Raw genomic sequence first — 26,611 nt, 5'->3', positions numbered from 1 at the left:
TTCCAAAGGTCCGCCCCCGAGGAGCAGCAAGTTATCCCCAATGCATTGTTTATATTAGAATAACTATAACAGAAGCTGTGTCACTCTGATGGGGGGGGGAGGATACAGATACAACAGGGTCTTTTAGAATCAGAGTATGGCAGGACATTACCTGTTATTCCCACAAGGCCCCAAGTATCTACTACATCCAAATACTAAAGCTGATGGTAACACCCTCCTCCCCCCCCCCCCCCTCCAAAAAAAAAAAAAAAAATTATATATATGTATATTACATCTGCACATACTTTCCCCTGGTTATGAAAATTACAATAAAAAGCATAAGACTCAGACAAGATCTACCAACTTCTAGGGAAAGCAGAGCGGAGTATTAGCAGCTGTTCCCAGTTACTGTGTGTAGGAGAAGTGGGCAGCTGACTGGCAGCATAGCCATCTAGCTACCTCACGTTTGGAAGGCGACCACCGAGCGGCCTATACAGTTTCCAAGCGGCCCACATCATTAGACATAAGATCCCAGAAGAGACGTCTGGAGGCTTACATCTCACATGACGGCCATTAAGCAGATGCAGAACAAGACGTGGGAATACTTATCAGCCATTGTATGGAGTCTATCCGATACTACGCAGGGCATGAGCTCTGACAAGCAGAACTCCGGGGAGATCTAGAGTATTGTTTGTCTGACATCTTTAAAATAATACATCTAAGAGAGTTTTCCAGATGTGTCTACACTCCCTCCCTTTAAGTTATGTATAGCGGTGGAGGGGGGGAGGGGGAGGCCAATTGTCTATATAAGAACAAGTATGTACAGGCATACCCGTTTACAGCTGGCCCACACTACAAGTACTGCCCTGCCATCTCCTACACGAGACAGAGGAATGTGATCTGCACCAGAATGTGAAATACTGATAAGACTAAAAAATATTGAAAAAAAAAATTCTATATTTACTTTTTTCATTGGAGGTACAGTATGACTCACAGACCTGCTATAGGGGCGGTATTGGCGCTTGGTATAATTCAAGATACCCATATACCTTCAGCATACTGTGTGCCGAATGCTCATTGGACAGCTATTCCCCAAATACACACATGCACGCATACATAGGTTGAGCATGCGCGTGTTCTGCATTGGAGGCCATGTATATCCCATATGAATATTGGAAATACATTTTTTTTTCCGCCAACACCACACATATAAGCCATTCCATTTGACAACCCCCAAAATTCTTCCAGGGATATAATGAGCCGTGCACCTGTGTGACATCTCATGACCAGGGATATAATGAGCTGAACACCTGTGTGACATCACATGACCAGGGATATAATGAGCCGTGCACCTGTGTGACATCACATGACCAGGGATATAACGAGCCGTGCACCTGTGTGACATCACATGACCAGGGATATAACGAGCCGTGCACCTGTGTGACATCACATGACCAGGGATATAATGAGCCGTGCACCTGTGTGACATCACATGACCAGGGATATAATGAGCCATGCACCTGTGTGACATCACATGACCAGGGACTAGCTGACTATTATTATGCTTATTACTACCAATAACGAATAGAATATTCTTCCAGAATCTAGGGCCGGTGCCTGTATCCTGTCATTTTCTCATGATTTATGTAACATTTATCTATTCACAAGGCTCTGCCCAATTTGTAAATAGCCTCGTAAATGCAACCTATGTTAAACATCCTGAAACCCGTAGGCATAGCCAGCAGGTATATGCACACACACGGTGTTTGTATAATACCGCAATACTACCATAGTTTAGCATACAATTCAATCCAGGTCTATTTATTCAACGGCATGTGGTTTATAATAACTAGATGTATATAGGATATATATGTGTCTATACAGCCAACTCATTGAGATCAAGTCTATATGACCCCAGGCCGACCGTCTGGACCTAATGAAGCGCCATTGGCGTAGATGAGCCGCCACCGTATTCATGCAGAAAATGAAATCATCAGAACACTATCCACCATCTGTCTTCATTTCCATCACATTTCCGTTACCTCTTCCATCTTTCTGATCCCACAGTTATCCCATTTACCGTAAATAATTCCTGCACCAACACTTACAGCCTAGGAGGTCTTCATATGATTTGTCTACCCTACAAACCACTGATTTATTCCAACACATCTAATATTTGGTGGTAGAAACTCCATCAGAGAAACTTGACCCCATTCTAAATGGAAGTTAAATTTACATTGTTTGACAGGGGCGGCCTTTTTTTTTTTGTCTGATATCCTTGATTATCAAGGTTATCCTTGAGGATGAAAGGAAGAATTGAATTGTAAACAGAACAATAATATTATTATTAATTCCTTTATTTATATAGCGCACACAGATGCATCAGTGCTGCACAGAGTTTGCCATATCAGTCCCTGTCCCCTACCAGTATGTTTTGGAGTGTGGGAAGAAACCAGAGGAATCGGAGGAAACCCACGCAACACGGAGAGAACATACAAACTCTTTGCACCTTTGACCTTAGAAAAATATATATTGAACTGATAAAGGACAGTATGGTTACAAGATCAGACTACACAGAGGTCGTGTTGGTAGTCTGATACCATAAAAGACACATAGGTCTCTGTAGGAGATGTATACATAGTGGGGGTCATTTACTAAGGGCCCGATTCGCCATTTTCCGACGGTTATCCGAATTTTTCCGTTTTGTGCTCGTTTTCCCTGTATTGCCCCGGGATTTCGGTAAAAAAAAAAGAAGAAAAAAAAAAAAAAAAAAGGGTTGCGGGCTTACACGCGCTTACCTTCATCCAGGATGGCTCAGTGAACTCCAGTGCATTCCGATGCTCTTCAGCGCAGCAGCGACACCTGGTGGACGTCGGAGGAACTACCTTAGTGAATCCCGGCCGGACCCGAATCCACCACAGAGAATGTGCCGCTGTATCGCGAATGGACCGGGTAAGTAAACCAGTTATCACACCACTGGCAAATCCAAAAATATCCATTCTGGGAAGGTTCTGTACTCTAGACTATAGGAATGGACACAAAACAAAAACCAAAAAACATCTGTAACCTTTAAAAGGTATCAAAAGTAGAGATAGGTCCTTCTCGATACCTCTTAGGTAACGTCTGAGGGTCTAATGAGGCTCATAATAACGACCTTATCAAATTCTTGGTCGTGCTCCAAAAATTTCCCCTCCACTCACCATATTCAGGGATATCAGTCGGGCCGGTTGTTTCGCTCTATCATTTGTTTTTTAAGCGCACAAAGCAATGAAAGATTGAGGGACAGAACACAGAGGGCTGTTGACAAAGCTCTTCAACATAGGAATGTTCCCTAAATGGCAGGCCGCCAGGGCGAGAGTAAAAGACCCTTACATGTCTGCCGAGAGTCATTTCCAAATATAACCTGGAGCCTGACAGGGACCGATGACAGCACATGGCGTGCTGCGTCAGAATAAGAGGACACCGTCCACAGGAAGAGACTGTGGACAATCCATGTAGAGAACCCTCACCAAGACCTACATGTAGCCATAACCTGGACCAGGTTCCTAAAATACTTGTGACATCACCGAGCTTCTGTAGGCAGGAAGAGAAGACTTGTGCCAGGTGCCATAGGAGATTAGATAAAAATACTTCTCCAGAGGGTCAAATACTTCTGCAACTTTTTGTTGTTACAAGTAACAACTTTATGGGTTGTTACAAGTTGCATCAGGACTCGAATATTTACACTTCTTTTCAGCCTGAGACTATATACCTTTCCTTTGGGAATGTGCCAAGTCAACGTGCCCTAGGACCAAGGTCATAGTGGCAAACTAGTGAAAAACTATGATAAACACAAGAACCTTCCGTGATGACTTATCTCTGGGAAATCCTACCAGATAGTGTTCAATTCCACTGCAGCGTCCCCCGGAGGAAATAATAGGAATTACACAATTATTGAAGTCGATGGGTTATTCATGTGAATACAAGGGCATGCCAGGTCAAGTCCTCCACATGAAGACATCGACCCAGTGTCCAGTCTACCAATATATGAGGGTCCAGACAAATACTCTCAGATATAGTTTTTTTTTAAACCTTTAAAAGGGGACTTGTAGACTATAAGCTCTTGTGTCACCCCCTCATCCCCATAGACTGTAAGCTCTTGTGTGTCACCCCCTCATCCTCATAGACTGTAAGCTCTTGTGTCACTCCCTCATCCCCATAGACTGTAAGCTCTTGTGTCACCCCCTCATCCTCATAGACTGTAAGCTCTTGTGTCACCCCCTCATCCCCATAGACTGTAAGCTCTTGTGTCACCCCCTCATCCCCATAGACTGTAAGCTCTTGTGTCACCCCCTCATCCTCATAGACTGTAAGCTCTTGTGTCACCCCCTCATCCCCATAGACTGTAAGCTCTTGTGTGTCACCCCCCCTCATCCCCATAGACTGCAAGCTCTGGGAGCAGGGCCCTCACTCCTATTGTTTCATATTGTTCCCCAGAATCTGATGGCGCTATATAAATAAAGATTATTATTAAGTTATCCCCTATCCACACCATGAAAAATAATAAGCTCAGTGGAAGTCCAAATGCTGGGAACCCCTACAAATCACAATCAGCAACGTGGAGAATTGGTTCGAATTTTCACTCATTGGTGGAGCTTCAAGCCAGTCACGCCTCCTGCCACTCCATTCAATATTGTGGGAGTGTCTGAAATTGCACCCCCATTCACTGTCTATACAGGCATCGGAGATAACTGAGAGCTTTGCTCAGCCATATCCGGCACTCCCTTACAATTAAATGGAGCAGCAGTACGCATATACATCCTGCCGCCTCACCTATCAGTAAACACAGGACCCTCATTTTGCAGATTGCTGGGGCTCCCGTTATCGAGATCGGTGGGGTCAAGATCAGCTTGGGGGTTGCCCTAACTTTTCAAATTATTTCCTTTAATTTTAGCAAAAAAATAAATAAATTACAGTCTGATCTGGACAAAAAAAAAAAAAAAAAAAAAAAACTAAAGTCGTCCTAAATATAACCATATATAAATATATTTTTGACCTAGGTGCAGCGGAAACAGCCAAGCAGAGTATGTAACAATTTTTAGAAGACAACTCAAGGACTTTTTTGGATTGTTAGGGGCGGAGGGTTACTCTTCAATAAGGCAAGTGTCAAAGTACAAAGTACTTAAATTTATCTTTTAAAGTGCCCGAGTTATAAAAAAAAGGGGGGCACCGCCAAGGGTCACCAGTCTCCAAGGAAAACTATTTATTTCCAGGAACTCTCCCTAACTTTGTGGCTTTCTCTGCTCAGTATGGGGTCTCCTCATTCTATTCCCCCATCACCATAACATTCCTACCTCCCATCCCCCCATTTGGTCACAGTACTCCATAACTTCCCAGGGCGTGAAATCCCTTCTTTTATTTCCCTTGTAGCCACCACCTGTGCCAGGCCATTCTGACTTCTTGTCGTCCTAAACCCCTAATTTTATTTTCATCCAAAAGAGTGACGGGTCCCGGTTTCCATTGGTCTTCCTGTAACCGAGTGCCTCTATATTTAACAGGTCACAGTCTTATTGTTGGCATACCCCGGGTGTTCCGGCAATCAGGAGACATAAAAAAAAAACATTGAATAACTCTATTTTGCATAAAATTCAATTAATGTTACAAAACACTTTTCAATTCCGTCCCGGGCCGGCTATTTCCCATAGAGGAATTTAAAGACATGAAATGAATACAAAGAACATAGCACTGCGTTCTGCAATGAATAGCCTAGGGGGGTGGGAACAAAAAAAGGGGGTATGAATTTTTTAAAAAAAACCCATCAGAGGAGATATTGAAGCTCTATAATGTGGAGGTCTATTATGTGTAATTAGGGCTTCTCTCAGGAATCTCCAATGTATAGCAGAGACAATAAACACCAGACCTCATCCACCATATAATGAATGGTTGTTAGTGTTGACACAAAGGGTCTAATTGACTTCTAATGAACCCCCTGAGAACAATGCTTTGGTGAGCCGGAAGTGACGCTGCAGATTCAACACTTGACGGACCCACATCATGAGAGATCTGCACTGCACAGTCCGCAGATCAAAGGACGTCAATGGAGAAAAAAGGAAGTTTTAAGTAACAATATAAAAGGGAAAACAAAGGAGCTATTTACACACAGTAGGGAAAGAGACACAGTATAGTAATTACCTTGTATATGACAAATGTGATCCCATATATTACATGCCCTTAAAATACTATAGGCTTATACCCTACACTAGGAAATATAGCAGAACCGCCAAGCCCAAATCCTGCCTTATACAAATAAATATTTTACCTAATCCATCTGCCACTGGTTTATAGCCCAAAACTCGCATATGAACAGGGGAATGAACTGATTCACAAAAAACGAAGGATAAAAATCAATGAAATACAATATTTTTGGAGATCTTAACAAGGTAACATTTTATCTTGGGCTTCCTTCCTAAAAGTATTCTACTTCTGCTAAGTATATGTGCTTGTACGACTCTCCGATAAGCCATAAACTCGCAAAAATTATACCCCTCATTCAATAGAACTGGATCACTTTTTCAGCAAACCTAGAAGCGTCACAAGATTCAAGTCCCAACGTATGTATGTAACAAAGGAAGAATTTAAAACAGCGCCGGAAGCGGCCACAGCGGCGCCCACACCGGCCAGAAGCGGCCGATGTTTAGGGGACTATTATGTCACCAAGCCCCAGCACGCCCACTTTAAGCTTAGTTGTACAGCACCAGAAAACCTAATCTGAAACAAACCATAAAATTGGGCCAAATCATCCAGTGATGAGTCCCTGACTATTCACTACAAGACAAATGCAACAAGTAAACCAGGTCTGGGATTGCCAGTTTTGGGACCCTCAAAAACTCAGCTGCACAACCACATGCTGGGATTTTAGGAACCCTTAATCCTGGACACGGTTTTCCTTTAACACAATGGTAATTGACCCTTTCTCGTTATAGGACATCCAAGGAAACGGAGCCATCACTTTTATGCAGTTTTTAAGGACATATTTTAGGTCCGTTTAGCAGGTGGCAGTGAACACCAGAACCAATGTTTTATTTTTGTTATTTTTCCTCTGTGCCGCTTCCTTCTGACTCATATTAATAGATTCAAAAACTGCGGCCAATTATGGTTTCCATGGGAACTGGTTTAAGAGTGGCAATAATGAGGACACTGCCTGCTGTATTCTGTCACTTCTCCAACATTACCAGGGACAGCGATGAACATACCGGGCCTCATTTATAACTAGGGCAGACAAATGGTGGACGTGCTTCCCATAGTAACCAATCAGATCCAGGATTTTGTATTTTGGAAGTATATAGAAATTTTTTTTTATACATGTATCTCATCAGCAATTTCAATATTAGAAAACTCCATATCTAAAATGAGCATTTATTGTATACACAGGCGTTCCCCCACTTAAGGACACACGACTTACAGACGACCCCTAGTCAAAGACGGACCTCTCTGCCCAATGTGATCTCTGGTAAAGCTCACTGAAAGATTTACTGTAGTCCCAGACTGCAATGATCAGCTGTAAGGTGTCTGTAATGAAGCTTTATTGATAATCCTTGGTCCCATTACAGCATTAAAATTATAAAAACTCCAATTGTCACTGGGGCAAAAAAAATTTTTGTCTGGAACTACAATTATAAAATATACAGTTTCGACTTACATACAAATTCAACTTAAGAACAAATCTATGGAACCTGTCTGCAATAGTAGGAGATCCTCCCCATTCTACTAAGGCTCGCGGTCTATTGGATAAAGTGGAGAGCCCTATTCATTGTTGGCCATGATTCCATAGATATATATTATAAACGCTCCCAATTCATGCACAGATAAAAATATCCCCTATAAATATGTGGGTTTTGCAACTTTTTACTAAACTTTTCCCAGTTTATTTTTTAAAAATCAAAGAAATTTTTCAATATGACAGCAAAAGCTTCAACAGAAGAGAAGCAAAGAAACATTTTGTGTATAGTAAAATAAACCCTTAGGCCATCTGTCACTAGGCCTCATTTTTCAGAAAAAAACAAAAAAAAACTAAATTGGGCCTGTTGCCCATGGTGGCCAATCACAGATCAGATTGCATTTTTTCAGAGCAGCTTAGAAAATGGAATCTGAGCTCTTATTGGTTGCTATGGGTAACGGGGCTAGATTTGCAGTAAAGAAGGCTTAATATCCCTATGTTAGGCCTTTAAGACGTTAAGTGTAAAGTCTTGCGTTAACATGAGTCTTGTACAGCTTCAGTATTTTTCTATGGTAGAGATGGAGGGGAATAATGTGCTCCAGTCAGAATTATAGCGACTTTCATAAGTATAAGGCTTTTATCCCTCTGTGTCCGGCACTGGTTGTATGCGTCGGCATCTGGACCCTCAGCAGAGCTGCATCAGGAGCAAGAGAGGACCCCAGAGAAGTACAGTACAGGCGGTCCCCTACTAAAGAACACCGACTTACAGACAACCCCTAGTTACAAACTGACCTCTGGATATTGGTAATTTACTGTACTTTAGTCCCAGGCTACAATAATCAGCTATGACATCCCAACATTTTTTAAATCTAATTGTTACAGAGACCAAAACAATTTTGTCTGGGGTTACAACTATAAGATACACACTTCCGACTTGCATACAAATTCAACTTAAGAACAAACCTATCTTGTACATAACCCGGGGACTGCCTGTACACCTGAAAAGTACTTACCACTCCTGTGTACTATCCTGCTCCAGGGGCCGCCCTGCTCTGTGTCCTTCCCTCAACACATACAACCAGTGTCAGGAGTCAGGACACAGAGTGGAGCGACGGGAGAGGACCCGGGCCTCACCGCTACCCGGCCTTCTGCACAAATGAACGTTTCCATGAGTTATGGTAGTGCCCATTGGACTAAGCAGAGTGCAGACGACAACTCATGGCTTACGGGATGTGCATCCTCGATCTAGGCTTTTAGTTCAGATAAATGTGGCTGCACTTTATGTACATGCTCAGTAGTGAAGCTCTTCTGCTAAAGATCATAAATTTAAGGAATTAGAGGCCTAATGTAGTAATAATAATAAAAATAATAATGTAATCTATAATCAAACTCCATTAACGATTCATACAAATAAAAGTCCATGAGCACGAGCACCTATGCAAGTATGCATGGTGTTATATCGTGCTATGGTGGTTACAGGATCCCACAGACTCATGTGTGCCAGCATTTAGGAGCGTAGTGCGAGCCAATCCCCTTAGAGGCCGAGTGTGGAGCATGTCCTTAGAGGGGGGCACCCACGTCAGTTACTTCATGCTTCATCATAACCCAGCTATACCCCAGTTTCCACTCGTCTGCAGCTTCATCACATCTTTACAAACTTCTAAACACTTCCCAATCTATCAAACCAGTTTCCAAGCAGAGGGAGTGTCCATCAAGCGCCTGCTTTTAATTATATCAGAAGAATAACCCTGAGGCCTCAAATTTAATTAAATTAGAATTTCAAGGAGCACTTTAAAAAAAAAAAAAAACACAACCTCATAACATTAGTTACATTGATTAAAAGAAGTCCTTACATGACTTCTAAAATCTTTGAAGTATCCGGATACTAGTAGTATAGTGGCATCTCTCCAGCAGATGTGAAACTACAAGTTGTAGAATACCTTGATATGGCTGTCCGCACCCGTATTTAACTTCTTTCCAGTAGCTACAAGGAGAACCGAGGAACAAGTCAGCTGGCACCAGGGAGACGTAAGAAGAGCAAATAGGAAGGTACAAGTACTCTGCTCTCATCAGTGAAGTCTATGAAGCATTCGCATCATAACTTCCATTTATCTCCATACTTGCCAACTATAGTGGAACATCTAAGAGGAAAAAGGGAGACCTATCATAGTCCTAAACTATGTCAGACTAGAGCTTATTGGGTCCACCAGATAAAATGATCATATCTGGTTGCCTTCTAGGACCGGTATAGTGTTGGAGGCTGGGTCCACCGGAGGATCCTCCGATTCTCTGGTGGGCCCGTCCGACGCTGTTACTAAAGGAGTGAGAAAATCCTGTGAGCTTGGAGTAACACTCCTGCATTCATCAAACTCTTATGCTAGAAGAAAAATGGGCACTTTGACTGTTTTGTTGAGGGGTCATGTCCCAAAAAGAGTCACGGTGTAATAAAAAGGATTAAATCCACCCAGATCAATCTTTAGCCATATGAGAAGTAATATGGTACTTGAAGTGTTCTCTTTTTGTTTTATTATAGGATTGATACCTAGTTATATACAGAGGTTAGTCTAAATTAATAGAGATAGTTTTCTGGACATGCACATGCATCCTTGGCCTGGGCAGGTGTGCATGTGTTCAGCTTAAGTAGTAAATAAGCACTATCATATACAGGTGTGTCTTTTTTGTTTAACAAGAACAAAAAGATTGTTCAAATTGAAACCAGTCCTCCTCCTTTACGGCTAGTTGAGCCCACAGATTTAAGCAGGAGCAGGTGGTCATATGTATAGGGGTCTTCTGGGTTTTCCCTGATGGCAGATACCAGGAAAGAGAACTGGAGTGATGGATTTCACTATGAGAAATCTATTTGTTCTCAAAAATTACACCAGCATAGCTCATTCCCTTCTACTCATTCAGAACACATGCACTCCTGGCTGAGCCAAGGATGAATGTCCATTCCCAGCTAAATATTTAAACACTTTACAGGAGGTGTAGTCCCCTTAATGCACCTCTGACATTACATAAGCAATAAACAAAGAATTTTATAGGAACTCAAGTGTTCCTTATCCGCATATGGTGGAAACACACGCCTTCCTAGTAGGTTTCGGAGCGTTCTGTACAAGGATCTGGCTAATTACATTCTTGTCTGACTAAAGATGGTGTCATAATTACTATAGAAACTAAAAAAAACCTACAATTAAATTACCAGCGCAGGGTCTTCAGGACTGACAGTGCAAAAGGGAAAAAAAGGGGAATAAAACGGTGGCTTGGTAAGGCAAGTATGCGGAAAGTAATGCATGATCAGCAATATTATAATATAAATCAGAATTTCTCCTTATGTGGAGGGCAGCTTTATTGATAATTATAGTGCAACAAAGTAATAGAAAAGTGAAGATTTCCCCAACTGGTCCGGTGTCAGCAGAATCCAGGCGAGTATAGGTTGGGTCCTGTGTAGAATATTATCTCTTTGGACTGTGAGAACGTTTTTACACATCGCCATCAAACAACTTTATTGCTGAGAGTTTTGATGTGACACAATAGAAGAGATCTATTAAATAGGAAAACCTTTGTACTCGAGTTCCTGAAGTGTCATAGGAGATCATAGGAGCCAATTCGTATCCCCTTTGGACCATGGGCCATAACAATCGGCCACAACGAGTCCGATGACACCAGAACGGATACAAAAGACCAGAACCTAGAATCCTCCTTAAATACAGTTTCAAATTTTTGCAATTTAAAAGTAAAGCTTTCCCCACCTTCAACACTTTTGCCTCCTTTTAAAAATACCATTCCACCGATTCTAGTGCCACGAGAATATTTTCTCTAGTGCCACCATTCCAGAGTAAGCAATGTCAACATTTTTGGATCTGTATTGTACAAGTTGTTTAATTTAGCCTAGGACCACCTGACAGTAGAGGGGTTGATTAGTAAGTTTAGTTCTGAGGAGGTAAGTTCCAGAAACTTTGGATGTTGTATATCTGGACTTTTCCAAGGTATTTGATCACAGTGCCTCATAAAAGGTTGGTACACAAACTGCTGGGACAATTTGTGTATTTGGGCAAGTAATTGGCTTAGTGATAAACATAGAGGGTCGTCATTAATGGCACAATCTCAGATTGGGTTGACGTTACCAGTGGAGGCCACAGGGGTCAGTATTGGGGCCACTTCTTTCTAATATTTTCATTAATGACCTTGTAGTGGGTTTACACAGTCAAGTTTCAATATTTGCAGATGATACCAAGCTGTGTAAAGTAATTACTGAGGTTGATAGTTTAGCATTACAGAGGGATCTGTGGAAGCTGGCCCAGTGGGAAGAAAAATGGTTGAGGAGATTTAATGTAGATAAATGTAAAGTTTTGCATCTGGGCCATGGAAACAAAAAGTATAATTATGTTTTAAACAGTCAATTACTAAAACTGCAGCTGAAAAAGACTTGGGGGTATTGGTTGATGGTAAACTTAATTTTAGTGACCAGAGTCAGGCAAGGAGAGGAGGATCTACCCTCACTATAGACAGGAGACATCCTCTACACCAAGAGGAGAAATTGCTGGATTGATCTTGTTCTTATTCCCCGTCTATAGGTTATAATCATTGAAGGTTTGATCACTGGGACCATCGATTTCAAAAGAGGGGGGGGGGGGGAGCTGTGCCCCCCATGATTAATAGATTGTCAGGACACATATGGGGAGTGGGTAGTAATAGTTTTGCATGGGGCCTAGACAAGTTTCCAACATTTATATACTTGGTTTATGGTGGAGGTAATACCCAAAGTAGTCATCAATCTCGTTACTGCTTCATTTGCCCAATGTTTTCTTAAAAAAAAAAAAAAAACTGGACTATAATCTGATTGAATGGGTGCTATGGGCAGCTGCACCTGGGGCGGTTTTCTTTCCCCCCATTATCTTCAGCCTGAGAAAAAAAATGGCGACATAGACCTTTAACCTACGTAGAATTAAAAAAAAAGTTTTTACCCAGTGTCCTTTGCAACCGGTCTAACCCCTTTAAAGCGTAATCTCTCATGTGTCAATCAAAGTAACTAAACCATCTGAGCTCAAACAGTAACTTAAAGGTCCTAGATGGTTGAAAGTGTGCCCCCTTGTCACTCACAGACATACCAGAGCCCCTTAACCCTTTGTGCATCTACGCAGTCTTGACGCCATCTCCCCTCAGGCACTAAATGGATTAAGAACGGATTCCACCCTCCAATAACAGAGCTGCATACTCCGGTTCCCAACCCCGAGGGCATCCAGATTTGAGGAATAACCAATTAGCCCACACGACAATAAACCTGCTTTACATACGAATGGAATATATTGGTTTGGGGTATTCCCAAAACGTGGCCTTGCCAAGGCTCCCTCGGGATTGGAGAGAAAGCTCCTGAACTCAGCGGCCAAATCTGGTCAATTAAAGGAGGTTTCGCAGAGCATCGAGAATAATCGGCTTCCAAATCTGTGCATTAATTATAAAATGGTGTAATTAGCCATCTGACAGAGATCAGGGCTGGTTAATGTGCTTACCTATACAGCCATCCCATTCACAATCCCACTTTACACTTGTAATCTGTCTGTAGTTAGAATGGAGGGGGAATGAATTGTAAAGTAGGGGCTAACAATGTGGAGACATACTGTACCATATCTGCTGCATGATACACCTATACACAATCCAATATTGGAATTTAATCTCACATATGTATGATCATAATAATTTATATAGCTCCTACAGATTACGCAGCGCTGCACAAAGCATGACAAATTGGTCCCTGTCCCCAATGGGGCTCACAATGTAAACAACCTAACATTATGTTTTGGAGTGTGGGAGGAAACCCACGCAAAACATGGAGAGAACATACAAACTCTTTGCAGATGTTGACCTGAGTGGGACTAGAACCGAGGACTCCAGCGCTGCAAGTGCTACCCACTCAGCCACCATCGGCTATAAAGTTCTAACAACTTGGTACTTTACTTTAGGATAAAGACGATTCTGAATTCGGTCATATACTTTCAGCCAACCGATGCACACGGCATGTGCAGTAGCTCCGGCATCAGTGCTGGGCACAGACGACGAAGTGTGCGTCCGCGTCCAGCACTAAAACCAGAGATTCTGCATATGCGCAAAGCTCTGGAGGCGTGCAGGTAGACAGGGACAGCAGAGGCTACTGAGGCGCGGAGCAGCCTTTGCTTAAGCTTCACTTGTGCCGGCACTTTCCGTTATGCTTTTTGTACAAGGACAGAGTAGCATACACTAAAAACAAAAGCTGAACAGTCGTCCATTCTCAATAGTCTTGAATGGATCTTCCGCTACACATCCGTTATTAAAAGCAGCAAAAGCGACACAATTTGTTCCCTCAATAACGGAATGTGTAATAAACGCAAGTGTGCAACTGCCAACATCTTCCAAATAAAGAATTTTTTAAAATCAGATTTCATTTAAAAATTTAACACAAAAAAAACGTACAAAATCAAACTTCTTCGACTTCTACGGGTTCCACATTTTAGATTTATACCATCGATCCATTTGTAAAAGAGCATATACCATATATACTCAAGTATAAGCCTAGTTTTTCAGCACAAAAAAAAAAATGTGCTGAAACCCCAAACTCGGCTTATACTCGAGTAAAAAAAAAATATCAAAACTCACCTTTGTGGCTTCCCCCGCTGCTGGCTATATACCGGGTCAGGGGGCTGGCTATATACTGGGGGATATGGGCTGGCAGGCTATATACTGGGGGGCAGGTGCTGGCTACATACTATGGGGCTGGGTCTGGCAGGCTATATACTGGGGAGGCTGTGACCAATGCATTTCCCACCCTCTGCTTATACTCGAGTCAATAGGTTTTCCCGGGTTTGTGGTAAAATTAGGGGCCACGGCTTATACTTGGGTCGGCTTATACTTGAGTATATACCAGTGATGGCAAACCTTTTAGAGGCCGAGTGCCCAAACTACAACAAAGACCTGCTTATTTATCGCAAAGTGCCAACACAAAAATGTAATTTGTGATTTATACTCCCTTCTCTGTCACAGTTTTCATTGATACCAGCACCCTGAGCACACCAATAAAGCAGAAAATAGTCCCAGGTAGAGCTGTCACTTTAAAATAACTCTGTGCACAGCAAGTCTTGGGCTGTCTGAGACTGCAGGAAGATACCTGGAGTCATCTCTGGTGATGGCCTGAGTGCCCACAGAAAGGGCTCTGAGTGCCACCTCTGGCACCAGTGCCATAGGTTAGCCATCACTGGTATATACGGTAACTCCACAGAATACTGGATGCATTTGCAGTAAACCATCAGATGTGAGAAGTATATTAGCAGAGGATGACTGTGTAAAAGAGGTTGTCCAGGGTTTGTAAAACCATTTCCAAAAACAGCGCCACACCTGACCATGGTTTGCAATGGTATTGCAGCTTGGCAGTAATGAATGGAGCCAAGTTTCAATACCATAGACTACAAATGGTGAAGTATATTTGGAGGAAAGCAGCCATGGTTTTTCAAATCTTTGGCAACCCAAATAATCGTCATTGAGTCTAGGGATAAAATATTTACTTCCATAACGTCCATCAGACCGAACTCCGATAGCAGTCAGTATTTGTTGCTTCTACCTTACTAATGTATTCCACAAAGGTAGTACACCAGATTTTTACCATGTAATGGGGCTTATGCTCATTGCAAATCAGTGGATCCACCATAGTTCGGATCAGAGCCATGAATCCACTAGGCATTGGCTTTGGAAAATCCAACATGTGTGAAACTTTTCGATGGTCAATAATCCCTGCGTGCAACACTAAATGATACAACATCATGTGTTCCCTTTGTGTCCAAATAAATGTGGGTATTCTTGCATCTCACAACATCCCCCGTTACATGCGCTTTCAATAGCCGGTTTTGTTCCTAACTAACTCAGGATGGAAGCTTGGGAATTTTCACAGTTGCCGCAGGGCAATCTATGTACTGCACAGCGATTCAATTCAGAATTTGAGCCTATATCCCATTGATAAGTTCCTTATCTTTGAGCAGCTTTAGACCCTACAGCAACTGAGATATAGGAAGTTCTGTATAAATCTGTCCAGAGTGTTCACTTTCCATACATCAATTTTATAAAAAAAAAAAATCCTTTAATCTATTATTGTAACCATTTACTTTATTTTTGGGGAAATTATAGCCACAATATGGAAGGAGTAGCACAAAAGAGACAGGCTATACCAAATTTCCACACATCAATATGAGTGAAAATGTTAAATACTAAGAAAAGGGATGAGTATATAGGACTAACAACTAGCACGAAAGAGGACAGGCAGTACCAAATGTACAAGTCCCTGTCTCAATATATGAGTACAAATGTACAAGACTTAGAAAAGACATGCCTACATAAGATTAACAACTATAACAAAAGAGACAGGCAATACCAAATGTATAAGTCCAAGCATCAACATAGGAGTACAATGTACAAGACTAAGAAAAGAGAAGTGTGCATATAGGACATCACAAAAGAGACAGGCAGTACCAAATGCACAAGTCCAAGCTTCAATACATGAGTACAATGTGTATATAGAACTAACAACCATCACAAAAGAGACAGGCAGTACCAAATGTGTAAGTCGCTGCATCAATATTCTTAGTCCTATACATGCATCTATCTTATCTTAGACTTTTACACTGCACAATATGGAAGGATCATTGGGAACTTCTATCAAGAAAGTTGGTAGAGTACAAGTCACTGCATCAAGTAATTGAAAACCTTAGTGTTACTTAATATGTAGAATCATTTTTTCATTGTGCAACTCATTTTTGGGAATAAAGTGGGTTCTCCAGCTCAAGAGCCCAGGCTAATGTCAGCATCTTGCAATATTGTTTCCAGAAGGGTAGTATGGTCAGTATGGATAACATATGGTGGCAGTGAAAGCCTGGTCACATGAAATCTAGCTAATTTTAGGTAGAGGTCTTCTGGAAAAGATTCAACTATCTAGGGATAATTTGCCTCTACTGCCCCTAGACTAGTAATTCAGCAGAAATCTGTGGTTCTCATGTTATCTCCAGTTCTTATCATCCAAGTCTAAACATCTATTCAGAGGACCATAAAGATGTCCACAGTCCGGACAACTGGTGGCCAGCAGGTATCCTGTAGAAGTTCTTCACATCCATGAACAGTAAGTAGCTTCAAGATATCACAGTGGATCAAACAGTTTCAAATCCAACACGGTCAATCCTTCTTTCTCTGGCTGCAGATGACAAGGGACCATCTGGCAGACACGTGACTGATGATAACTGGAAAAATTTACCAGTATGACTGGGTAGATAGAACGGCTTCCAACCAAAGGTGACATCTGCATGGGGTTTGTTCTCCCAGTGTTTGATGGGGGTGACCTCCAGGTAGTCCAGTTCAGAAACATGCTAACAGGTTTATCGGATTCTTATGACGTTGTCCCAAAGTGAAATAAAGAGAATATGGAATATGATGACGACTGATATCTCAGTACAGATTGGTTCTTTAGGTTTGTTCTTAATTTTTTTTTTGTCCTTGTAACAATTGGATTTCTAAAATTTTCTGTGGTCATGTGAACATGAATCATCAAGAAAACTTCATTACAGACACCTTACAGCTGATCATTGCAGCCTGGGACTAAAATAAAGCATCCAGAAGAGATTCACCAGAGATCACAGTGGACAGAGAGGTCCATCTGTAACTAGGGGTCATCTTTAAGTTGGGTAGTCTTAACCAGAGGATGGCCTGTACAATGCTGTGAAATGCCTTGATGTGTTCCTATCTGGATTTCACAAATGATACAGAAAAATGACCAAAAATTGATAGTTTCTAATTATCACTATGGATAAAGAAAAATTTAACACCTTTCTAGGACATCGGGGTTGTAATGGGATTGACAGACAGATTACACAAAATTGCGCTAGTTAATATAATACGTCAGTTGCTTTGTTTTTGCCCCAATAAAATGACGGTTACGATATCACAACATGTTTACATTTTGATAAAATTGAAATTTCACTGTAGAATAAATTCTCAATTTTGTCAATTTTGTCAATTTTGTCCCAAGTGTCTACGAAAAATTATCTGAGCGATGTTATGTTCAGTCGAAATCCATTCTCTGCGATAAAATATTGTATTCACTTAAAAGGGCGTATTTTGTAGCAAAGATTTGAGTTTTGTGATGAATGGTAGATCTATAGGGGTCCCCGTGGTTATATGCTTACAGATCTAGGATTTATCATTGATATAGTGGATACGTCATAGTTACTTTAGCCTGAATATCGCTTTCAGTGGTCGGCTATTGCAAGTGCTGAGAAGCTGATATCCAGGCATGCCTGGCACACAACTGCGCTAAGGACTGGATGTCACGTTGGACGGTATAGTGACGAGATCTGCAGATACTGAGAGCAGCTACCAGCAGCAGAGTACGTAGGCGGATGAGATCTACAGACACACTCATATGGGAATGATAAACAGCAAACCGGAGGGCACGAGGAGCAATAATCCGATAGAACGCTATCAGAACATTGAAAAAATCTACACGTATTCTATCTACAACTAAAGGACTGACGTCTAAAACACAGGGGACAATGGCGTGGAAGGGATTACTAATCAAAAATGGGTATAGTGCTGCGACAACAAGTCACGATTCATATACCTGCAGAGGGATGGGGGCATAGGGTTCTTAGGCTTCCTTATCCGATGAGGCGACCCTCAAAATATCATCAGGTTGCTTCCTACGCAGGTACCTGCATAGGCAATGGCGCATCGCTGAGCACAGTTTTCCATGCAGGTAGCCATCGGACGTGGCCCAGTGGATCATTTTAACCCTTTATCTATAGCCTCTTTAATCCGACAAGTTTGTAAGAAGGGTTAATTCTCAATTGTGTTGTAAACGGAAACAATGTTTACACAATACACAAATGTAACTAAAAGCAAGATATGGGGGATGTTATTAGAAACAATGTAACAAGGTGCTCACCTGGCAGATACAGAAGCAGCAGTGCCAAATAAGATCCCTCCAGCAGCCTCATTCCCAATGCCACCTTAGAAGTTGTTCCTTCTCAGAAGACCCAGATCCTTCCAGATGCAGGTGAGTCTCTAAGATCCAAGGTGAAGACTCAGTCCAAGGTGATCTCACAGATCAGTGATCTTCCTGGGTCTTGCATTGCCAGCAGATCCTCATGTCTCCAGTCCAGAGCTGGTGATCCTGCCAGTGCATACCCTGCAGGAGCCCTGGATCCCCCAATCTGGCCCAGGATCCCCTCTTTACTATGCAGTATACCCCTGTAGCAATGAATGGCAGTGCCTGCTGTTATTTACCCTCTCAGCCCCCACTCTGCTGTCTCCCTGATTTACTGCCTGTCTACACTCCACTGTCTCTCCCCTCTGAGCTTCACTTTATTCTGTGTCCTCTACCCTCACTGCCTCCCAAGCCTCTTGTGGAACAAACCAACTGAGACAACAGCAGGGGGGGAAATCACCTCCCATTTGTTTCCAAAATTAACCTTGGAGTCAGCACAGATTGACTAGTGGGCTCCAGGGGGGGTTGTGGGTGAAAGCTGACTGCTTGTAAAAATAATAGAGGGGGTGGTATAATAGAGGAGCCCTGTTATAAGGTGTGGGCTGGGAGTCCCCTCACCTGGATCTGAAGTCCCACAGTCTCCTGTTGGATCTTTTTACAAACTTGTAAAGACTAGGTGAATGGGACACAATGGCTTGTAATAATGAAAAACATACTGGGGGCCATGTAACAACAAAACCATAACAACAGCAGATGCCGGCCCCCGTGAAATACTAGAAACATATGGACCCCATAAGGCAGGCCTCTGCAACCTGCGGCCAAACTACAACTCCCCCTGTACGCTGCCAAGAACAACGGAGGAGTTGTAGTTGGAGCTAAAGAGACAAATCGCAGCCCACCTGGATAAAAAGGTAAAATAATGGCGCAGGTATGTGTCTCTAATACAACATTTACTACAATGCCGAATTAAAGCGCCCCTTTAAAAGGGGCTGTCCCATAAGGGATAACAATCCGACTTGGGACAACCCCTTTAAGGTCTGCATTCCTTTATGATGCCTCCATGTGCCTCCCATTACATACATTGTTTTCTTATGTTGGATTCCGTGCGTCAGATTGAATTAGATTCTAGTTGCACATCTAAATACAAGTGCTGTGACTGCATACCCGAGCCTTAAAGGTGTCTTCCATGATTTAGCTATTGATTTCCTATCAATAAAATAGATGATCGACAACAGGTTCTCTGGCACTCTCATCCAACTGCTACAGAATTTGATGGCGCTATATAAATATATATTATTATTACTATTAATATAGATCAGCTATTTAAAGCAGTCCGGGCGCTATAGTAGCACCGCTGTGATGTTACCTCTTTCACTCATATGGTCTATTGGCAGCTTAGTCCCAATCAAGTAAAGATGGCTGAGCTGCAATACCAAACACAGCCACTAATTAGTGTGTGGCGCTGTGCTTTTTAAGCAGTAAAGAGACTGCTTATTTTGCCCAAATGCTTTGGTCTCTTATGTGCTTGGGGTTGCACCTCCAGTGATCTTGATGATATTGATGTAGAATCCGAGCTATATGTACAAACAACAAACAAAAAAAGAAGCCTCTATGTAACTGAAAGAGATATAGAACCTCCTGCCCGCTTTACCATTCTAAAAATAAAGCAACCTTGAACACCCAAAAAACAATTAGAAACACAGATGTTCATACAAATTTTCACAAGTCCCGTCCACTTTGTGGTCCATTTCATAGGACCATTCCATGAAAAAAAGGGGCCAACTTGAATTACAGGAGCTCTGCTGAGCTGTTAGGGGCGTGTCTGACTACAAGCTGGTTGACTGTTTCCAATAACAACAAGCAGAATTATGAATTCAGCTCTAGTTCAGAACAATAGCTACAACTAAAATGCTGGATTCACATCATGTTTATTGTCCCCCCTCGCATTCAGGGGGGACCCCAGGCAACATATCCCACTGTACTGTATAGGCATACAGTGGGATACATCTGTGCCATACTTTGTAAGGACACATCCTCCTGACGTGTCCTTCGGGTGATGTCACACATGGCGTTTTTGGGCTCTTTTTAGTTAGTGCGTTTTCAGATCGTAAAAAACACATGTGTTTTTGTCCGTTTTTAATTGCGCAAATGTGGAAAACCGGACAAAAGCGTTTTTTTAACGCATGCATTTTTTACAATCTGAAAGCGCACTAGCTAAAAATGGCCCCAAAACTGCCTAAAAACGCAATGTGTGACCCTTTCAATGTATGGCAAAAAACAATGTGTGAACCCAGCCTTAAGCAGCAATATATGTACAATGGAGTAAATGGGGCTCATTTACTAAGGGTCCGCAGACCGCACAAACGTCGGATATTCCGACGATTACCGTTTCGCAACACATTTAAAAGGGGATTGTGGCGCATGAGATCGGATTTCGGAGCAGAGCTGGCTTTCATGCGACACAAATCATGGGTGGGCCGTCGGACGATCCGACAGATTCGGACTGAGCGAGGAATTTAACATTTAAATTGTGTCGCAAGACAAGCACTTACATACACCGGGAAGAAGAAGGTGAACTCCGGCGGACCTGAGCGGGGAAGCGACACATGCAGGATATCGGGCGCACGATCTTAGTGAATTGCGCTGGAGTCCATGATCGCAGGACAACGCACAGCCTGGATCGCGACAGGACCGGGTAATTAAATGTGCCCCAATGTATTCTTGTTTTGTACATTATGGGGCTTAATTACTAAGGGTTGCGCGCTACACTTTCGTCGGACTTTGCACCTTTTTCTGGGATTGCACGGCTTGGAATGGTATTTTCCAGGTGTCTGCGCTGGGATTGTGTCGCACGTGATGGGTTTTTAGTGCAGCTACGCTGGCTTTGTGCGGCTGAAGTTGGAGGGCGGCCGTCGGACAATTTGACTGATTGGGATTTAACTTTCAAATTGTGTCGCAATTGTGTGCAATTACATGCACCAGGATAAAGAAGGTGAACTCCGGCGGACCTGAGCGGGGAAGCGACACATGCAGGATATCGGGCGCACAATCTTAGTGAATCACAGCACAGTCCATTGGTGGGACAATGCACTTTTGGTGAACTTCTTAGCACAGGTAAGTAAATGTGCCCCAATGTCTATTGCAAACAGATGGTAATTATGTTGAGGAGTATAATGATAGTTTTATTCATATTTTAATTGGGAACAATATATGTCATATTTGTTCAGTGTGGACCTAGGTTATATGAAGAAGCCTCATGCACACAGCTGACGTGTACAGCCCCGTGCGTCAGCCTTCTCCATGTGCCATACTGAACTATTGCGCCAGTATAACCAACACTTTTTAGTTGCTTCCAAAAAATTTGGGAATTGGATTTACACAGTTCAAGGAAGTTAAGGACGAATAGGTGCAAGACTTTCTCCACCATACACACATACAGAATCCCCCAGGGTTGACAAGTATCCAATCAACTTTTCAACAAGGAACTTTGTTATATATTTTATGATAGTAAAAATGCTTATTGGCTCATGTCATGCCCCCTCCATTTTTGATAAAATAAGTTTCACCATGAAATCTTGGCTGAAATCCATCTTGCTAGCAAGACATACATCCTGTAAAGTCACTGCTGTGTCATATAACATAGAAGTCTATGTAGAGGGGAGGGGGAAGTAGAGAGTCACAGCAGCTAGATCTCCACCTACCAGTGCAGGCTGCAGAGAGAACAGGCAGAACATGAAGATAACAAGTCACATAATGACTAGATACAATGTTACTCTTTATATACAAGCAAAGGACTATGAACTTATTAAAAAAATTCATAACTCTTGTTCTCTATAAGCCAGAAAATCAAATCTAACCACATTTCATACCAGAACATGGTGTATAGTCAATTCATCGGATCACATGATGCTACAACCCTGTCACAAAACCCAGTTCACTTTTTCTTAATTTTTGCCATTTGGCCCTATTTCACAGTAAGAGATCTCTGGTTATTATTTAATCAGTGAATCCTTTCATAAATCCATGGGAAAAAGACTCATAATAAGACAGTGAGAGATAAAGGCTATAAAGATATCGATAAAATTTCACTTTGAAGTGAGTTTATGATGTGACATCTCTAAGTTAAAAATTAAGCGCAATATAAAAAAGACAGAATTTATGATATTGTAGATGACACACAAGGCTTTTACCATGATATACAAGTATCAGGGCCCGGGGTATGCACCAAAACCCATATGTAGTATATAATAACTGACATCCATTGTCAGTAGTGATGTAATGATGGGTCAGTGTTATCTATATAGAGGACATTGTACAGGGAGGAGGAGGAGATAAGCTGTGACATCATCTATTGTCAGCAGTGATGTAATGATGGGTCAGTGTTATCTATATAGAGGTCACTGTACAGGGAGAGGGAGGAGATAAGCTGTGACATCATCTATTGTCAGTAGTGATGTAATGATGGGTCAGTGTTATCTATATAGAGGTTATTGTACAGGGAGGGGGAGGATATAAGCTGTGACATCATCTATTGTCAGTAGTGATGTAATGATGGGTCAGTGTTATCTATATAGAGGACATTGTACAGGGAGGGGGAGGAGATAAGCTGTGACATCATCTATTGTCAGCAGTGATGTAATGATGGGTCAGTGTTATCTATATAGAGGACATTGTACAGGGAGGGGGAGGAGATAAGCTGTGACATCATCTATTGTCAGTAGTGATGTAATGAGGGGTCAGTGTTATCTATATAGAGGTCATTGTACAGGGAGGGGGAGGAGATAAGCTGTGACATCATGTATTGTCAGCAGTGATGTAATGATGGGTCAGTGTTATCTATATAGAGGATATTGTACAGGGAGGAGGAGGAGATAAGCTGTGACATCATCTATTGTCAGTAGTGATGTAATGATTGGTCAGTGTTATCTATATAGAGGTCATTGTACAGGGCGGGGGAGGAGATAAGCTGTGACATCATCTATTGTCAGTAGTGATGTAATGATGGGTCAGTGTTATCTATATAGAGGTCATTGTACAGGGAGGGGAGGAGATAAGCTGTGACATCATCTATTGTCAGTAGTGATGTAATGATGGGTCAGTGTTATCTATATAGAGGTCATTGTACAGGGAGGGGAGGAGATAAGCTGTGACATCATCTATTGTCAGTAGTGATGTAATGATGGCTTGAGTTACATTTTTGTTAGGTTATAATATTTTTTTTATTAAAGTTAGATAGTGACATGAAAGTAAAGCAAGTTTTGCTTGTAGGTGTAACATTACCTTTAACCACAAACCAGCTTAACATGATTTTACTTTTCCCATGTATTTTACTATACTGTATGTTCCATTTCTACATCTGTCCTGTTTTATTGCACAGAAATGTCACCTAAATATCACACAATGTTTAACTAGATGGACACATCGCTGGAATGGTTTGATGATGCCGACCAAAGATTGTATTTGGTTTTACACGAGAGGAAGACATTTACTATAAGGAAGTGACACCTTATATCAAGCGAATGAAACGAAGACGAACTTTTTGGAATTTCTATAACTCCACCTGTAAAAATACTACGAGAAAACTTATAAAGATCAACTCAAATAAATCCGATAAAGCTTGTCTAGTGCTGTCGTTCTGAGGGATGTCCCCTCTTCTTACATTTCAGTGCTTTATTTGGTGCTCTTATTCTGGAAATTGAGGAGTAAATTGACAACTGGGCGTTACCAGATGGGGGTGTGTCCCTATAATCCTATAATACACAGTGGGGCACATTAACATACCCGTCCTGCGCGTTCCACAAAAGTGCATTGTCCGTGCACATCTACCGTGATTCACTAAGATTGTGCGCCCGATTACCTGCATGTGCCGCTTCCCCGCTCAGGTCCCCGGAGTTCACCTTCTTCTTCCCGGTGCATGTAAGTGCAATGTCTTGCGACACAAATTGAATAATCAATCCCACGCTCAGTCCAAATCAGTCGGATCGTCCGACGGGACCACCCCCTGATTTCAGTCGCATGAAAGCCAGCGCCGCTGCTCCAAAATCCGATCACATGCGACACAAAATGTCGGGAAGTCCGGCCGCGGGATCCTTAGTCAATAAGCCCCAGTGACCCTGATCAGAGGTGACAGCTCCAGAATGTATTGGCTCGCAGTTTGATACATTGTAGAATGTGTATACTGACTCCTTTTAGACAGCTGTCCGTCCTGTCGACCCCCCGATGCTGTCACTCCTCTACATAGACCCATTTAATGCCCACAGCTGCCCATTCCACCCTTTGATGACCACATTCCAAGCACACAGACGTCATTTTTCCTCATGCTTGTTACACCCAGCGCTGAAGATGATTTACTGGCGTGAGAACGTGTTCTAGCAAAAAAAGTCACTTTTACAAAAGTTATAGCACTGCAGAAGGATAACAGCCTCTAATATACATCATGCAACTATAAGGGCTGTCTTTAGCCGAAAAAAAGAACTAAGGGACACATTTATCGGGGCTTTTATACCGGAAATAGGCGCACGGACCGAAATTGTGCCCATTTCCACCATTACGCCACCTCCACGCCAAGTTTAGTGGAATATTAAAAAAAAGTTGTCTACATCCAGCAAATAGTTACTAACTACACAAATATGTGACTTCCTTTCATGTGCCCCTTACTGTCTGTAGATCGAGCAATGCAATTGCAGCTTCAGACTACGCACAGGGTTTGTTTGTAGTCTGTAACCGTGGAGACACTTGAATCGGAATAGCAAATCCATAAAGAAAACTAGTGAAATAAGTCTGGAATTCACTTCCTACATATGGTACTAGAATTAGCTCCTTGTGGAATAGAGGATGGATCCCTACTGTCTGCTTTCAATCTGCAGTTTCAGGACCTTTGGAGGACCTTCCAAGGTCCTGAAACGGCTGTTGTGTACATGTGTATTAAGAGCAGGAACAAATGTACAAAGCTTCAAGGGGGAAGTCCCTTATTAGTATACAATCAGAAGACTTGGGTCTTCCCAAACCACCTATGTTATGGTGGTAGCTCAGTGGTTAGCACTACAGCCTTGCATCGCTGGGGTCCTGCGTTCAAGTCCCATGCAGGTCAACATCTGCAAAGAGTTTGTATGTTCTCTCCGTGTTTGTGTGGGTTTCCTCCGGTTTCCTCCCACACTCCAATTAGATTAGATTGTGAGCCCCAATTGGGACAGGGACTGATTTGGCAAGCTCTGTACAGTGCTGGGGAATATGTTGGCGCTATATAAATAAAGGAATTATTATTATATTATAATATAATTATAATCCACTTCTGGTACGTATGCTATGTTGAGGTTAGTTTTAGGCAGTGGTGGGCACAATATCCCGGATGAACCTCTGTATACCAACATAGCCGCAACATTATTACCCCTTTAAATGCCCCAAAGTAATAAAATGATTAGCTACATAAGTTTACAGACTTCTTTATATCTTTACTTTTACTAACCAGTAATCCAACCTGTAAGATCTTTCTTTCCTGTATGATAAGCAGCATCAGAGTTGTGATAGCCGCTTATCTCACTCTGTATTAACCAAGCCAAGCAAACCTGGCATAAATAGGGGGGAGTCACAGAAGATAGACGTCGGCCAAAGGAACCTTCGTCGGACTGTTAACTAGTAAAAGGAACTGGGTAGAGATAAGAAACAGATAGATGAACTGAGCTCAGGATTGTGCTATAAAGTGTGTTAATATTCTCTGGCCGGGAGCAGATAAATGGTATTTCAGGTGGTAGCCTGGCGCCAAGTGGTGATGATATCTGCCGCCAATCTCAGGAATACATTTATGACCTTGAAATGAGATTAGTGAGCTCCGGGGAAATAGGTCTGTGTGTAGGACTAGAGATACGGCCCTGTGCTTGATCTTGGAGGCTTGCTGTGTTTAATAAAAAATGAGTCAAAGAGAATATGATCGGGCATGAAAAATG

The 26,611-nt window shown here is 42.1% G+C and overlaps 1 protein-coding gene across 2 annotated transcripts in view; it reads right to left on the bottom strand.

The window, feature by feature from the left end:
- The window catches only part of LRP4 (LDL receptor related protein 4), a 51,226-nt gene extending 32,146 nt beyond the window's left edge, over positions 1-19,080 (bottom strand). The window contains exon 1 of one of the 2 annotated variants that reach the window (XM_072118775.1): positions 18,627-19,080. In XM_072118775.1, coding sequence (XP_071974876.1) covers positions 18,627-18,678 — 52 coding nt within the window. In that variant the 5' untranslated portion in view covers positions 18,679-19,080. The remainder of the gene's footprint in view (positions 1-18,626) is intronic. The other variant, XM_072118774.1, reaches the window with a different exon arrangement.
- Positions 19,081-26,611: the final 7,531 nt, after the last annotated feature.

This window comes from Engystomops pustulosus, chromosome 7 (genome assembly GCF_040894005.1).
Source record: "Engystomops pustulosus chromosome 7, aEngPut4.maternal, whole genome shotgun sequence".
In the NCBI taxonomy this organism is placed as follows: Eukaryota; Metazoa; Chordata; class Amphibia; order Anura; family Leptodactylidae; genus Engystomops; species Engystomops pustulosus.
Note: the sequence above shows the minus strand (reverse complement) of the source record. Positions and strands in the feature narration are given on the sequence as shown.